Below are 16,989 nucleotides of genomic sequence, written 5' to 3' on the forward strand. Positions count from 1 at the left end.
AACGGTGAGGGGGGGGGGTGGAGGAGAGAGGGGGGTGAGAAAGAGAGGGAGGATGGAGGAGAGAGGGGGGTGAGAAGGAGAGGGAGGATGGAGGAGAGAGGGGGGGGAGAAGGAGAGGGAGGATGATAGTAGCCGGAAGCAATTGAGCTGTTAGACACTGGCAAATTGAAATGCTTCAAATTTGCCAAAGGATCTTGCCCGTCGAGAGAAACTCACACACACTCCTTGTGACAGCATTGCCCTGTGTGAACCTTGAGTCTCTTAAAAGTTTTTCTAACAAGCCCTCCAGTTCTCCACTCAACCCAGATAACCTGTTTGCAGGCTTCTTTGTGAAGACTGCCTATATGTAAGCAGATAGCTAGAAAAGATGTCTCTTTTTCTTTTTTTTTTACCACAACTAGGAAACCGTTGGTTCGCTTCTTATTCCCTCCCTCACTCTTCCTTTCGCTTTTTCTCTTTGTTCCTCTCTATCTCTACACCATTGTAGGGCTTTAATAATGAGGGGATTAACAGGGGTGGTTTTTTCCAGAGTCCGAAGAAAGAGAAGAAAAAGGGACCGAGACACGACAGAAACGTTTAATTATTTAAAAATGTCATTAAGGGGATGAAAAGGTTGACAAGTCTTTGAGAATTTAAAAGAGTATGAATAAGACAAAGGAAATACAATGGATATTTTTCTGAATGATACAACACAGATACACACCCAGACACGCGCACACAAACGTTGACACAAGTACATATTTCCAAATTCCTTATTTGTATAAAAAAAAGATGACAGCGACATAAATTAAATACAACTTTTAAGAAATGTTTACTATTGAAATCATTACAAAGCTACAGAACTACTGTATACTAACACAAAATATTAGCCTAGAGGTGCAATACCGACTATTGTCCAGTGATCTTTAAAGAAAACTAGAAAACAAGAAAAAAAAAAAAAAAACGTTTCATTTGTCTTTATGAAATATGAGGTCTTATTGATTTTTTAAAATTAATTATTATTGTTTGAGCAATTTTGATTGTTGTTACTGTTATTATTACTGTTATTATTATTGTAAATGTTACAGAAACTGTACACTTCCCATGTTTGTTGATTTGGTTAGTCTGTAGAAATTGATGTCCACTCTTGCTCTGTCTTTTCCCGCTCTTTCTATATTTGTCTCCTGTGCCTATCTGTCTCTTCTTCTCTGTCGCTCACTCGTGTTTATTTTATAGTCCATGTGTCACTGTTGATATATAGCTAACTATTTCTTTATAGGGGAAAGATACAAAGCACGAAAAAATAAAGAATTCAAAAATAACATTGGGACGGGTCTTTTTTTAAGATGCGTTCACCCAGTAGGACATGTTTGGAAATAACAGTGTAGAAAAAGAGTGAGGAAGAAAGAGTGAACTGTGAAGATGGGATCCATTATCAAGAGCTACATAAAGGTTGGAGGCTTTGGAAGACAGGATGAGGAAAAAGAGAGTTGTGGTGAGTTTTAGTTGAAGAAACTACACAGCACAACAACAGATGGCTCTATAGTTGATGAATTATGAGACCAAATGCTGGTGTGTGTGTCTGGTGTGTGCGAGATAGACAGTGAATCAGTTGCTACAAACAAAAAAATATGACTCCCCCAGTATTTCCATGCAATCAATACCCGATTCTGTCAAGAAGCACTCAACGTGTCCATCTGTGTGCTTGGGTGGTCTAAAAGCTGCTGAAGGTCGCAGTGTAATAGATCGATGTGTTTGTCTTCCATCGATGAAAAGACTCTGCGCTCGCCCTGTCATAAAGACGGATAGTCAAACGACAATCTAAGTAATGTAGTTGCCTGGCGCTTCGCCTCATGACGGCACGCTTCAGGCTGGAACAATGGGCCCACGCTCTAGGAGGTCCCGACTTCCTTTTAGGACCCGATGAAAGAGCCAGCGTTAACAAAGCCGGCGAAGCTAACCTAGCTTAGTGCGATCTCTTCAAGACACAATAGTGGAAAATGAACCCTTATTACCCATACAGTTCAGTGTGCCCTAGTCAATGTTCCTGGAAGATTAGTCTCACACAGACTTTTTGACAGCCTCCTGAGATTGTCCGTTCTGCCTCAGTACCCCACTGCCAGTCTACCTGCATCTATCCGTTTTTAGTGTGTATTTCATTGTGAATGGCAGCAGGATTGGACCCTGAGTGAGCAGAGCAGGCATACAGTATAGGGTTTCAATGCGGATGTTTGTGCATATATTGTGTTCTTTCGCCTTTCATGACACACTTTAATTACTGTTGATCACACTGAAATGACGGCCAATTCATGTGTTCATTCAAGTATACGGTTGAGTGCGCGGATTCAAGTGTCTCCAGAATGAACGAGGGCGCAGAGAAGAAAGACATGTACGCCTCAGCGTGCCAATGTCAACTTCTCCATGATGTAGATTGATCCATCCACAGGTTCAAAGGCACGTGTGCCGCCATCTTGAACCCCCAGCTGACGAAGCTCCCCGGCCGCTTCAGTAGCTCCTCCCTCTCCGTTCACGGTTGCCGACAGCCACCCGCTCCTCCTCGCCGTCTCCGTCCTCGATGACAAGATCCGCCGCAGGAGTCCCACGGCCGCTGCTGCCCCTCAGCTGCCCTCAGCGCAGCCTTGCAAAGCGTCACGGTGGCAGGCTGTTCGCTCGGGAGGTTGATGGCGGCTGCAGGGGTCTTGTACAGGTATTCAGGGCTGACTAATTCTTCAGCACGGTCACAGATCTTGTCTGTGTCGCGATACTCGCCAGTGTTCAGAGTGACAAGGCAAGGAGGGTGAAGTGCCTTGCCCAAGGACACAACGTCATTTTGCACAGCCAGGAATCGATCCGGCAACCTTCTGATTAATGGCCCGATTCCCTAACCGCTCAGCCACCTGACCCCATCTGGTGGAGGGACGGAGGAGGGTTGTTTTTAAAGCTGGGCCGGTCAGGATCCCTGGCAGAATCCAGCCTGCGTACACAAGACTATCTTACTAGGGATGTTTTAAGAGTGGTGGGACCTGAGAGAAAAGGATAGAGAGCGAAGAGACGGAGGGGGGGATTGGTGGTGGAGAGAGACAGTAACATTACTGTTGTCATCACTGTTTTGGTGTTTCTTTGGCCGTCAGGAAAGAATTCCATCAGTAAGATCACAGTCATATTGGGAATCTTTACAGAAAGTGGCTATTCGGTTAGAATGGGCATCTTGCAGAATTGGATATTTTGTCTTCATCTGGCAACAGTAAATGAGAATGTTTGTGTTTCCTTTTATCATTTTGTTGTGTGTCCTTGGTGTTGCCACCTGAGAGCATCCTCTGTTGTTTTATCTGCTCGCTGCTTGAAAAACGGATCAAACTGAATAACGCTGCTCTCTTGCTCATATCAATCACTTTAAGACTGCAATTGTGTTTCATAAGATTCATAAAATAATCTATTTGTTCCGTTTGACAAAACAGCCTATTGTCGCAGCCATAAATTATTCTTATTGCATTATCCTGTTGCACTTTATCTAATCTCGGTTTATCATCTGTGAAATACATAAAATGTAATATTTGAGTCGAGCTGTGCAGCCAGTTAGCCAGCCAGCTAGCCAGTTAGCCCTGGGACGGCTAGCCAGTTAGCCCTGGGCCAGCTAGCAAGGTGACCCAAGTCGCTCTTCAGTTTCTCCTATATGACCTTACATGACTGTGCACAGGTTGTGATTCTCATCCAGAGGTAGTGGAGCGTGTCGGCCTTGGGAAAGCCTTCCATAATCAGGAAACACAGTGCTCTCAAGCAGACGGAACCATTAATGTCCAGCCAAGCTAGACAACCCTAGGCTTTTGTTCACCAGGTCCAGACATCAATAACTTGTCTTTTGGTTTATGATTATCGAAGAGAGGTTGGAGGTGGGTAGTTGGAGCGAGGCCGACAGAAAAACATCCATGTGGGGAAAGAGAGGTGGAGAAAGGTGGAGGGAGGAAAAGAGAGGTGGAGAGAGGTAGAGAGAGGTAGAGAAAGGTGGAAGGAGGAAGAGAGAGGTGGAGAGAGGTAAAGAGAGGTGGAGGGAGGAAAAGAGAGGTGGAGGGAGGAAGAGAGAGGTAGAGAGAGGTGGAGAGAGGTAGAGAGAGGTAGAGAAAGGTGGAAGGAGGAAGAGAGAGGAAGAGAGAGGTGGAGAGAGGTGGAGGGAGGAAGAGAGAGGTAGAGAGAGGTAGAGAAAAGTGGAAGGAGGAAGAGAGAGGAAGAGAGAGGTGGAGAGAGGTAGAGAGAGGTGAAGAGAGGTAGAGAGATTTAGAGAAAGGTGGAAGGAGGAAGAGAGAGGAGGAGAGAAGTGGAGAGAGGTAGAGAGAGGTAGAGAAAGGTGGAAGGAGGAAGAGAGAGGTGGAGAGAGGTAAAGAGAGGTGGAGGGAGGAAAAGAGAGGTGGAGGGAGGAAGAGAGAGGTAGAGAGAGGTGGAGAGAGGTAGAGAGAGGTAGAGAAAGGTGGAAGGAGGAAGAGAGAGGAAGAGAGAGGTGGAGAGAGGTGGAGGGAGGAAGAGAGAGGTAGAGAGAGGTAGAGAAAAGTGGAAGGAGGAAGAGAGAGGAAGAGAGAGGTGGAGAGAGGTAGAGAGAGGTGAAGAGAGGTAGAGAGATTTAGAGAAAGGTGGAAGGAGGAAGAGAGAGGAGGAGAGAAGTGGAGAGAGGTAGAGAGAGGTGGAGGGAGGAAGAGAGAGGTAGAGAGAGGTAGAGAGAGGCGGAGAGAGGTAGAGAGAGGTAGAGAAAGGTGGAAGGAGGAAGAGAGAGGAAGAGAGAGGTGGAGAGAGTTAGAGAGAGGTGGCAAGCAAGCAAGAAATTGATGTGTATGAAGATTGGCAGGCAATAATTACAATGCCAATGGCATTCTTCCAATTCCAACAATGATACTAATGGTATTAAATCATACCTGCAGTTCATCATTCGTCTGCAAATAATTAGGTCGGTACCAATTAAGTATAGCCTATACTGGGAGCAAAGATAGAGAGGGAAGGAGAGAGAAACATGCGAAAGCAGTTGTTCATATATTACTGACGACACCAATGGAAGATGAATTTTCTCCCCTTCCAGAACAATTCTTCACGTTGCCACAGCTCAAGCAGAACAATCCAGTTAGTGTGAGCGAGGCCCGTTTGATTTGAGCAACGCCTTACATTACATTGACCCGTTCAATCAAAACAGCCATCGCAGATTGTGTCACAGTCAAGTTAATGACGTTTCTTTGCAATATGAAGCTTTTGTGGGCAGATGTGCTCGCAGTTAAACTATGACGGAAACATCCAGAATAGTGTCAGCACCAGGCACACCAGGCAAACAAAGAACTCCTAACTTTGAACAATCTTAAAAACCAGACAGTACAAAACTGAATACTCATCCTCTGATAGATGTTACGCTTACAGAGACCCACCCCTCCCGCCCCCCCCCAAAGCTAAAAACTTTGAGATCCTATGAAGGTGGATGAAGAGCATAACAGAAACCATTTCAGGACACAAAGACACAACAATCGGACTTACTATTTGCCCTCCGGTCAGCTCAAATTGAAACGAGAGCATTTTTATGAAAACACATTTAATTAGCCTGCAAGCGAACTGATATCACATACACTATTGATATTGGGATTTTCTACAGATATTTAAGAGAATGCAGGTGCCAAAAACTCAGTGTGGAGAGCCAATGCGATGTCTCCGGTTCCTCTGACTTGCTCTTTGCTCACACGTCGGAAGATCTCTTCCCAGTGGCGGAGCACCTTGGACGGCACCAGGTAGCCGCTCGCACTGCCTCACACAGTCCCCTGCGCACAGCTTCCCCCCTGGAGGTGGCCGGGGACAGCCGGGGCGGGGCGGGCGCCCTCTCGTCCTCCCCCTGCTGCAGGGGAGGGGTGAAGAGGAGAGGGGGGACCACACCGTAGCCCTGGAAGAGGATGGCAGCAAGCGGATGCGCCCAGCTCGGGGGTACGGTGTCTGGGGAGAAGAGCAAGAGGCAGTGGGTGGCGTGAAGGGGGAGACACAGAAAGACCAGGAGGCAGAGGGAGAGGGCCAGGGAGCGGGCGTGAGGGGAGCGGCGTTTTGGAGGATCCGCGGCCCAGATGAGGCTCTGTCTGGGCTTGGCACAGACGACGTCCAGGTAGAGACCCAGCAGGACCAACAGGGGCAACAAGAAGACTGTCACACCGTAGATGTAGACTTGGTACTGGGGTCTGAGGACGGTGTCAGGGGCACAGACCCCCCAGTGACTGCCGTGGATTTCGGCATACGTGAAGTTGTGGAAGTCCTCCCTGTAGAACTTGGAGAGGAATCCACCGTAGGGGAGGAACCTCCCGATCTCCGAGCGGTCCTGGGGGTACTTGGGTGGCGGGGGGTTGGAGGGGGTGGTCTTGTTGTCTTCATCCAGCCCCAGGCCTGCGGTACCCCCTTCCCCGCTGACGCTCCAGGTGTCCAGGACGTCCCAGCCGATAAACTGGGCAAAGGAGGTGAGGAGCGAGAGCACCCAGCACAGCATGACCGCACACAGCGCCCGGCGACGCGTCACCACACGGTGGTACCTGGCGCAAAAACGCACAGACACACACGTTAGGGAAACGAAACGAGACACGGCAACGCTTGGACCGGATTGGCTCAGTCCGTCGACGCCTCACCGACCTGTCCTGGATGCGGTGCCGCAGGTGGCCGTCCAAGGTGAGCAGCAGCAGCAGGAACGTGGTGAACTGCCGGACCAGCAGGGGGCAGCACACCAGGGTGATGCAGGTGTAGAGGCACTGGGGGCTCCGCAGGTTGAGCAGCACGGACACGGGGACTCCCGCGGCGCCTCCCACCGCCCCCACCCAGCCCAGACACAGCTTGAGGCAGGAGGTCACCCCCCCGGTGGGGGCTGCCCCAGCCTCAGCCCCAGCCTCAGCCCCGCCTCGGCCTGTGGCCCCCATGCACATCCTCACGCTCATCCCGATGACGGAGACACAGAGCACGCACTCGCACAGCGCGTACAGCCACGTGGGTTCCATGTCTGTCTTGAACACACAGAGAGGAAAGAGGAATTATAGACACAAACATGGCCCACCCCCTACAGATGATGTTTTCAGAAACAATACACTTCCTGTCATCGACTTGTCGTCCAGCAATTCTGCATTTCCCTGCAACTCGACATACCTCCAATACAAAAAAGAAGTCGAGCAGAAAAAAGAATAATAATTCAAGTATTTTAAGTGGCAGTGGAAGGAACAAGATATCTGGGTTTAAAATAAAACGGTTAATGTGAAATTTAAATGCAAAATATTGATCATAAAAGGAAAAAGAGATTGAATGCCGGAGAGGAATCAGTGGCGGAGAGGGGAGAGGAAGAGAGGGAGAGGGAGGAGAGTGTTATGGGGTTTTTGATGCGTATTGGAGATCTGTAAACGTGCCTCGAGAGTGAAAAGGTCAGTCCAGACCGGACCTGACAGAGGAGTCCCACTGACGATGTGAGTGCAATGCAAAAAACAGAGCAGCAACTACCCTGAAAACACGCTGGTAACACACCGTGTCTCTCATTTATAAAACGTTCGCTTCACTGAGAAACACAGTCTCTGTTCTAACCACCACAAAAGATATATATTGTTCATATCATCTCTTCTCCTTATCTGGCTTCCAGACACACAAAAACACTCACACGTGGATGGGGATAGTGTGAACTAACTCCACCATGATTGACAGGTCATTTCTTCACATTTCAACAATAGGCTTTGAAAGAAGCAAAGGGGATGCATATTGAAATAGCTCATTTGTTGAAGCAATATGCCACCTGTCTGTTCAGAATAATTAGTTTGACCTTTGTGGGACATTCGGTGACACTTCAGTTTTAAATAATGATCACGACTGACTGGAATAATGTCTTTATACAGCTACATAATCACTTTATACATTTGGCGCCTGTTTTTGCTTCTTAAAGGGCCTCGGCTAAATTGATTAACCAGAGTAATTAATAGTTTAATCCACCGGATATGGGATTGAAATGGTGGCTGGTCACTTTCAATATTAGTTAATTACCTTAGTCAATCAATTAAGCATCAGGGCACAACATAAGTCCATAGTGTTCAGCAATGGAGAAGATGAACTTCTTCAAATATTAGTCACTGCAGAAGACAAACAAAATGTCAAAACGTGAATCGTAATTTTACCTGACATGTAGGTAATGAAGATATTGGTTGAGGCTGAGATGTCTCATACAGTTTAGAACTGTTGGGAAGATATCTATCTTCTCCTCCGTAAACTTTCTATTGTTTTCTCTCACCTTGCCTGTCTTCCTCCTAGTCTGACTGACAGGACAAACTCTGGTTCATAAATGTGGTTATCCACCTGTCAGCCCACTATCTCGCTTTCCTGTCTCCGCAAACATGTCAATTGTGTCAATGTTAGAGCAGTGCTGGCCTTTCCATCAGCGCTGCTGAGCAAAGGGCACCACAGACATTGTAAATATGTAGATAAAGCCAACACACGCGCACGTTCTCCCCTCACACGCGTTGTGTTTGTATACACGCACAGACCTACACACAAACATATGTGTCAAAAAGAGTGTTGGCGAGACAGAGAAAGGGAGGGGAGGGTCACGTCAAAATACATGGGGGTGTCACTCAGTCTCTCTCTGTGTGCTAACATGGCGGATGGAGGTGAGGTTAACGATGTGCAGACAGAGAACAGTAGATGACTATAATTGTTAAAAATCTGTTATCTGATATTTAAAGGAAATACATTTTCTCTGCATCTCCAGAGATTGAATGTGGGCAAACTGCTCTGTGTTACTGCAGATACCACATAAGCATCTAAATATTTCTCTAATCTACCTAAACAACAACAATAATTTTGATTTTACTGTTCGAATTTGAGCAACCTGAATTTCTGAACATTTACGTTTTGAATCAGATGTTATTTTACATTGAAATACATTTCAATTTTAAAGAGGTAAAACCAGCTAATTCGGTGGTGTTTAAATTTCAATATTAAGTGTTCAATGCCTTTTAAAATTCAAAACATGTCACTGATTTGCTTCTATACACATTCTTTTTCAATGGCTTTACAACAGCTCCGGTAAGAACACGATGAGTAATGCGGTGAAAAAAACAACGGAATTGCTGCTCTCAAGATCTCGCGCGAGTATACGCGATTCGCCCGTTTTAACACGGGTTGGAAACCCCGTTTTACCCTCTTCCCTTCGCTGTCCACAAGCAAGGTAAATGGATGTCTAGTTATCTCGAAATATTTTACGATTATTTGAGTCAAATGTCAAACCTACAACCTTCATACTCTTGATCGAGTAGAGTTAATGACACTGACAATCGAGAAAATGTATTTATTTGTCTGTATTTCGTCGAATTGAGGGATTAAATAGGTTTAAAGAAGCATGCGGTTTATTCTCGACATTTCAGTGATGGCTGCCCCCATGCTACCGCATTGAGGCCTAGTTGTATTAATAGTAATACCTTCCCTCTTTCCTTTCTGGAAACTTAAGTTCTTCGTTATTTAGGCATGTAATGACTTCGTAGTCAAATTAGTTTACTATTTGGGGTTTTAGCGTGCTGTCGTGGCCAATGTATCTAGCTATATGTCGGGGCTTGTCCCAAGGAAGCTAAGCTTCCTTTAGCCAGCAGGCTAGCTTGTTTCAAAGTACTGCCGGTGCACCGCTAGCCCTGGCGTGGCTTGATGGATGATTCCCAACTGCTTGCAGGAAACGATTGTCGTTTTCTTGTTTGTGCCTCTACATGGGCTTGGAGTAAGTTTTAAGCATCAACTGGCTCCACAGTGAAGTGCTGAACAGCTTTTAGAGTATTTTACACCAGTGTGACCAGACCAGTGTTGGACCTAGCTAGCGGCCATGTGTCTGTTTAGACTAACTCGAAGGTTGAACATTGTGCTGTTCATTGACTCGTGCTGAGCGTTGCATCTCAATGTACCTTCAGATGCCTGGTGTCACAGTGAAAGACGTCAACCAGCAGGAGTTTGTCCGTGCACTATCTGCTTTCCTGAAGAAGTAAGCACTCCTGCTGTTATTAGTTCTTTCATAGAACCCAAACAATGTCAGAAAAGCGCTGTCTTGCTTTATTGGCAGCAAGTCCTCATTTTCGTTTCTCATGCTTGTCATGTATTCACAGGTCAGGAAAGCTGAAGGTGCCTGACTGGGTGGACATTGTCAAGCTGGCTAAACACAAGGAGCTTGCCCCAAGCGATGAGAACTGGTTCTACACCAGAGCTGGTAAGATCCACTTATATACCTCATGAATGTCAATATTAAACCTTTGCTTTCTAGAAGGCACAGCTAAGATATCGTTTTGTACTTAACTTAGCTTTGGAAATATCTTACAAGTGTCACAAAGTGTGCTATGTGCAGGTTTTTCAGCTTTGAGCACCCTACCCTGCATGTTGATGTTTTTCCTTCAAATGAAGGGGGAGTTATCTAGCTCTGCAGAAGCCTGGGAATGACCTATTGCAGTGGTTCTCAACCCTGTCCTCAGTGACCCCCTGTCCTGCATGTTTTAGATGTTTCCCTGCTCCAACACACCTGATTCAAATAAAAGGGTCGTTATCTTGCGCTGTAGAAGCCTGGTAACGAACATGCCTTTGAATCAGGTGTGTTGGAGCAGGGAAACATCTAAAACAAGCAGGACAGGGTTGAGAACCACTGACCTATTTGAATCCAAAACATGCATTCCTGTGGGGTCTGTAAGGACCAGGGCTGAGAAACCAGCGCTCTAGAGCCTAATGTGTCCCGTCCCCCTCAGCCTCCACAGTGCGTCACCTGTACCTGCGTGGAGGTGCCGGCGTGGGCTCCATGACCAAGATCTACGGGGGCCGCCAGAGGAACGGCGTGTGCCCCGCCCACTTCAGCGTGGGCTCCAAGAACGTGGCCCGCAAGGTGCTCCAGGCCCTCGAGGCACTCAAGATGGTGGAGAAAGATCCCAACGGGTGAGCACGTCCTTCTGGGGACCTCGCACATCCTTCTGGGGACCTCGCACATCCTTCTGGGGGCCTCGCACGTCCTTCTGGGGGCCTCGCACGTCCTTCTGGGGGCCTCGCACATCCTTCTGGGGGCCTCGCACATCCTTCTGGGGGCCTCGCACATCCTTCTGGGGGCCTCGCACATCCTTATGGGCTCCTTACAAGTGAAAAACTCAAATTCCCTGTGTGCTTGGTTATAGAAATGTCAGTGCCTGTACCCAGTTTTGTCAGGGCTTTATGTCCCTTCTTAGATGCACTTAGGGGCCCCTAGTGTGAGCTGACATTGGGGGGGGGGGGGGTCCTGCTTGGAGGAGATTGACGCTTTGATCCACATGCCCCTTTGAAGACCAGGGTGTCTGTAGTCAGCCAATGAGAGTATATATTCAACATTAATTAAGTAGATCAAGCAGAAAAGCCTTGGCTTTCGAACGGTCTCCAGACTAACCAAGTCTGAAGCCTTGGCTGTGTGTGGAATACATCTGACAAAGGACATGCCGCTTCATTAAACTTGGGAGACTTAAACTGGCCTTAAGTTTCTTCTGTGCCACTCAAAAGCGCCAACAAACCTTTTGTTTTAAAGTGTATGACAGGAAATTAAGTTCATGAAATATAGCTGACTCTTACCCCATCCTCCAATACTGTTGCAGTCAGTGAGGTGAAAAAAACGACTAGTCATGACTATTTAGGGGATGCTGTTCTACTTTGATGGGAAAGTGTTGCCAATTGACTCTGCTCCTTGTCTCTTCCAGTGGCCGAAGACTAACTGCCCAGGGTACCCGGGATCTTGACAGGATTGCTGGCCAGGTGAGCCCCCCCTCCCCCATACACCCTCCCCACACCACTGGACCCTACTTGTGTGACCCAGTCTGGAGCATAATACATGCGGTCTCTAAACCTGCTCGTAAGGTTGTTTAAGCTAGGTACGCATGTAGCAGCCAAAATCTAATTTGACTGTTTTACAACGGTCTGTCAACCAAGTAAAAACAATGCTACTGACCTTGTTGACTGGTTTTAAAGCTCTTGTCCTCGATCTGCCATCTCAACAATGCTACAGTCAAATAATGCTGCTACCTGCTTTTCCAGTCTGCTTTTTTGCAACCACAAGGACCAGCCTTTCCGCCCCCGTCCTTGCATCAGACCTGGGAGATGGTTAAACCCTGTTTCCAGGCATAACTGGCTGTTAGGAGCAGTGTTTTCATTACGGGAACACGGCAGGGGAATATCTACTGTAGCCCCAGTTCACACCGCCTTAGCATACAGGCTTGTGCCGATTCAGCACGACTGGCTGCTTTGGAAAACAGCCGTGCCCTTGGCGAGATTTTTGTCCCTTGAGAATCTGCCCACAGATCTCTCGCTGCCTGCGTAATGCAATTCCACTCTTCCGGCCGATCGAACTTCGAAGTTTTGTCCGCCTGTTCTTTTGTGGGGTCGAAGTGGAGCCTGTTAGCCTGGTAGAAATCAAACAGCCGTTCACTTGTCAGGCACGGTATCAGGCATGCAGGCGGGCGCGTGTGAGAGACGGGAGGGTGACAGTCCAAGGGTAAACATGAAGGGGGAATTTCATGCTTACTGAGCCACCGTATGGTGCAGTTTCACCCACCGTTTATCCTTGCTAATGAGCTGCATGTAGATGAGCCAGCCCAGGGACCGCCCCCTCCAACACGTGCCTGGGCCACAGGGCCGCTCGCTTTCCCACAAGCCTTTTAGTTTTATATTTTTATTCTTTCACAAAATTGGTTTTCTCTCCCCTGCAAGCCAGGTTTGTCATGTGGTGCTGTAGCTGACACAAGCGGTGGGTTTTGGTCGGTCTCTGACGGAACCAATCTTTTACCCTCAAACTGTTTAAGTGTTTTGTTCCAGTGGGATGAAGCTGAGTTCGTGTCATCTCCCCCCCCCCCCCTGCTTGGTTAAACATCAGCAAGAATACATCTAATTCGTCTTGTCCTGTTTTTCTTGCAGGTTGCAGCTGCAAAGAAAACAGCAATTGTTCAATAAATCATTTTTGGAAATATGTATAACCTTGTCTGTCCTTTTTTGCAATACAACCTTTAGTATGGAATATTGATTTGACTTTGCATTGCACCACATAAACTTGTCACTGAAGTGTCAAAATATTTTTATATGGCTTGATACCCGCGGCTGTAATTTTATGGTGTGCCTGGGTTCCAAGCAGCGATTACACCGCACAGTCATCCCTTACCAGTCAATTTTATACCGTAGATACATGTCCTGTCCCCTTCTATAAATTGTCGGAAGATGCTTGTTTGCTGCGAACATTATGCTTTGGAACGGCGCAACAGTGCCATCTATGGGCCTGCATGAACTGCTTGTGATTATGGCTATAACACCTCGGCTGAACGAGTCTGACATATATTGTCTGGTGTTATGTATTTCTGTGGTTGAGCAGGACGTTTATTGAACAGGAGTAGCCATTTCATAGAGTAGCACTAACGAGTAGGCTACTGACAGACAGTCGCTAATTATCGTAGTCGTGAATGATTGAACAGATACTCTAGGGAGGATTTTAATATCAGACTAAAACTCTCCGGCGAGGTGATGTGTTTGCAGATGAGCTTAAGTTTGTAAATTGATAGTTAAGATTGACATCCACTATTTACTGTAGTCAGTCGCGAATGCTAGTTGAACAGATACAGGAGGAGGGAAATTATCAAACTAAAACGGCGTCAGTCAACGTGACGTATTTGCAGTTAATGAGTAGGCTATGGCGTAGGGTTATAGTGAGTTGAACACTACACATTTGCACGTTTTGGAAGGCGAATGAGCAGCCAGGAAATTGAACATCTACGGTCAATTCAAGACTTAATGGTATGTCTAATGTAATACTTAAGATGTCCAGCAGATGGTGTCAGAGTATTGTATCAGTGTCATATGAGCTCTGTTGAAGACCAGATTGAGACGTCCGTTATTAAAATTCCAAGCACGCCAAATAAGGATGAGTTTGCGAACAAAAACGTATTTATAAATAAATGTTCTTGAAAAAAGTATTTGCCGCACCATTTTATTTCTTGTTTGGAATGCACAGTCTAAAGCATCAAAGATTCATTATTTTATCCACATGCAAAACATTGAAACAGAACGCTATTTTTGACGCTGAGACTTGTCATCTGTGTCTGTTGACTCTGGCTCAAGTCCTTCTTTGTGTTTGAGTGTTAGATAGACACCATTGTTTGTGTGTTTGTTCCTGTGTTTGCATGATACCATGTGTGTGTTGTAGATTTCCCGACAGCGAGCTTTGTGTTTGCCAATCACTCTGTGTGTGTGTGTTTGCACACGGCCCCTCCCAGCCAGTGTATTCTCAGTCAGACTGGATACAAGTCTGCCTCAACCTTTTGTAGTGTCAATCATCGTCCACTGGCTTCATCCATCAATAATCGCCCATTTCTCAAGAGGAAATATTAATCTATTGCCTTTTTATATCCCTCTCTCCATCCGTCCTCTCAATATCTGTTCCTCTCTGTGTCTTTTCTGTTTTTCTTTTAAGCGACCAGCTGTTCCTGAACACCTGAACCCATCCCTTCCTCCCTCGCCACCCCCTCCCCCCCCCCCTTCTCTCCTCCCCTACCCTGTAATTTAGAGGAGAGGGAGAAGGATAAACATGTCATTGAGTGATAGGTAGAAATGTGTGGAATGCACAGGAGGAGGTCCAAGGCACCGTGTTTGTTCGTGTTTTGCTACTGTTAGACCGAGGCTGTGCCGATCACACAGCCAGAGCTTGGATTCACACCTTTCCCATCGCTTCGTAGCATGGCACAGTTTGTGCACCTCTTTTTTTACTGTAGAGCCTTTATTCAATGTTGTTGAAGAGAGAGGCAATTATCGTTGTGTCATGACTGCCGCAAAAACAATCAGCAAATGAACCAAAGCAGATGAAAAGGGCGGCGTTGTGCGGAGGTGTCCGACTCGCCCACTCAGCGTTCTCGTCCCGCGGGACAAACGCGGACGAAGGCCGCCTGCTATTCTCATCCCTCAGGCTGGAAACAGGAGATAACTTCAAAACGCCTGCTGTTTTTCTCCCTCCAAAATAGAACCTCGGATCGTGAGAGACACCTTCATCAACCCTCCTAGCCAACCCAACCTTCCACGCACACACACACATCCACACCCCCCCCTCCCCCCCTCTACCAGCTCCTCTCCCCTCTAGCACGTCTGCTTCGGAGGAACAGAGGAGGCTCTCCCAGCATTCCTGGCACGGGCATGTCAAGTCGACGAGAGACCCCGCCGAATAGTCCAGAAGCTTAGTCTGGATAAGATCTTCCTTTACTGTTTAGCACCACAGCTCCCTCCCTCCCTCCCTCCCTCCCTCCCTCCCTCCCTCCCTCCCTCCCTCCCTCCCTCCCTCCCTCCCTCCCTCCCTCCCTCCCTCCCTCCCTCCCTCCCTCCCTCCCTCCCTCCCTCCCTCCCTCCCTCCCTCCCTCCCTCCCTCCCTCCCTCCCTCCCTCCCTCCCTCTTAATCTGCCTGTCTCCCTCTTAATCTGCCTGTCTCCCTCCTTCTGTCTCCTTATTTCTCTTGGGCTCTTTCAATCCCTCTTTATCGATCTCTTCTTTCTTGTCTTGGCTCTCCTTGGTCCTTTTGTCTCACTCCCTCACACACCGCAGTTTGTTTGCTGTTCTGCATGACATTGTCTTCCAGTTATCCCCAGATCTAACTCCTGTGTGTATGTTTCCCGACAAAGACCCGACACAATAGCCAGAGTGGCAGCGTAAACTCACAGAGAGGATGCTCATTTGCTGCACAGTCAGTGTGCAGAGGTCAGCCAAGGGTTGGCTTGGGCCTCGGTCTATGTGTTTTCTTTGGGAGTAAAGGCAGGCCAGGGCCTAGCTAGCTAGCTAGCTATCTATAGGGTTGTACAAGTAAGAGGGGAAAGGTCAAAGTGTTGTAGGAGTTTGGGTATCTGTGTAGAGCTCCCCTAACAAGTCTGGCCTTGTAAACATCAGAGAGACCTCCACCAGAGCCTTGGTGGGCCACTTATCTGACTGTGGCCATGCTGGACATGGTTAAGTGATGGATGGGGGTGTGTGTGTGTGTGTGTGTGTGGTGTATGGCACAGGGGAATGAGATCTGATCCTTTTGGGGCTGTCGGTTTGGATGATTGGTGTAGCACTGTGTGTGTGTGTGTGTTTCTTGCTGCTTGGCTTCTGTGTGCCGTCAGCCCTGATCTGTCCTCCTGTGTTTGGGTTTGGGGCAGGTGCTGTGACGTCCCAGCGTGCTACCCAGCCAGCACGGCTCCATGTGTGTGTGTGGCACTTCCCACGGCAGGTGTGTGTGTGTGTGTGTGTGTGCGCACCATGTGTTTAAGGATGCCCAACATGTATTTTGTTACTGATGTGGCTCTGAGCAGGGTTACTGCATGAACTGTGTGTGTGTTTTTCTGTTTCCTTAGCTTGAGGAGAGGGTTTCCTCGATCTCTCCCACCTGTCACGGGGGGGAAGGGAACACTGAGCAGATGCTGTCTACCAAGACAGAGGGACTGCCTGAATGACTGGCACAGGGTCAGTGTGTGTGTGTGTGTGCCAGGAACAGTGCTGTTTGGAGAGTCTGTTTGTACTTCTATCCGTCCTTCATCTCAGAACAGAGGCTAGAGAAACAGAGAGAATAAGAAAAAGACTGACACCAGGCTGCAGAGATGGATGGGCTGGGATGGAAACAGGAGACAAGGCTGACAAGGAACTGTCTGTGTGTGTGTCTGTGTGTGTGTCTGTGTGTGTGTGTGTGTGTGTGTGTCTGTGTGTGTCTGTGTGTGTGTGTGTGTGTGTGTGTGTGTCTGTCTGTCTGTCTGTCTGTCTGTGTGTGTGTGTGTGTGTCTGTCTGTGTGTGTGTGTGTGTTTGTGTGTGTGTGTCTGTGTGAGAAGAATGGGTGAGGGAACTCTGGAAGTGTCAGAGTAGACAAAGTTGTTCTCCTGACAGTTGAGTTGAACAGGCACCAGCAATCCCTACGAAATCAGCCTGTACAGATAACCCAATGCTAACCCTTAGTATTTACTAACATATTACCTACTTCATATATGGTCACAAAATACAATGTCCAAACACGCCCT

The 16,989-nt window shown here is 47.5% G+C and overlaps 2 protein-coding genes across 2 annotated transcripts; one reads left to right on the plus strand and one right to left on the minus strand.

The window, feature by feature from the left end:
* Positions 1-5,680: 5,680 nt before the first annotated feature.
* Positions 5,681-6,968, minus strand: LOC146301380 (adenosine receptor A1). The gene is made up of 2 exons (XM_084669157.1): positions 6,610-6,968; positions 5,681-6,512 (listed from the first exon to the last, which is right to left on the minus strand). The coding sequence occupies exons 1-2, from the start codon at positions 6,966-6,968 to the stop codon at positions 5,681-5,683; spliced, it is 1,191 nt and encodes a 396-aa protein (XP_084525283.1).
* Positions 6,969-9,100: 2,132 nt separating this feature from the next.
* rps19 (ribosomal protein S19) lies at positions 9,101-12,950 on the plus strand. Its single transcript, XM_084667252.1, has 6 exons — positions 9,101-9,169; positions 9,897-9,967; positions 10,089-10,189; positions 10,716-10,899; positions 11,682-11,736; positions 12,892-12,950. Exons 2-6 carry the CDS (start codon positions 9,897-9,899, stop codon positions 12,925-12,927), a joined length of 447 nt encoding a protein of 148 aa, XP_084523378.1. The 5' UTR covers positions 9,101-9,169; the 3' UTR covers positions 12,928-12,950.
* The last annotated feature ends 4,039 nt before the right edge of the window (positions 12,951-16,989 follow it).

This window comes from Hypomesus nipponensis, chromosome 2, assembly GCF_054491055.1.
Source record: "Hypomesus nipponensis isolate SF chromosome 2, ASM5449105v1, whole genome shotgun sequence".
In the NCBI taxonomy this organism is placed as follows: Eukaryota; Metazoa; Chordata; class Actinopteri; order Osmeriformes; family Osmeridae; genus Hypomesus; species Hypomesus nipponensis.

What these genes read in the sequence shown, in the direction of transcription:
- LOC146301380 (XM_084669157.1), bottom strand. Translation starts at nt 6,968, where the DNA reads ATGGAACCCACGTGGCTGTACGCGCTGTGCGAGTGCGTGCTCTGTGTC. An exon ending in CGGCACCGCATCCAGGACAG is followed by an intron (nt 6,513 to 6,609) that starts GTCGGTGAGGCG and finishes TTTTTGCGCCAG; the next exon opens with GTACCACCGTGTGGTGACGC.
- rps19 (XM_084667252.1), top strand. Translation starts at nt 9,897, where the DNA reads ATGCCTGGTGTCACAGTGAAAGACGTCAACCAGCAGGAGTTTGTCCGT. An exon ending in GTGGAGAAAGATCCCAACGG is followed by an intron (nt 10,900 to 11,681) that starts GTGAGCACGTCC and finishes TGTCTCTTCCAG; the next exon opens with TGGCCGAAGACTAACTGCCC. An exon ending in TTGACAGGATTGCTGGCCAG is followed by an intron (nt 11,737 to 12,891) that starts GTGAGCCCCCCC and finishes TTTTTCTTGCAG; the next exon opens with GTTGCAGCTGCAAAGAAAAC.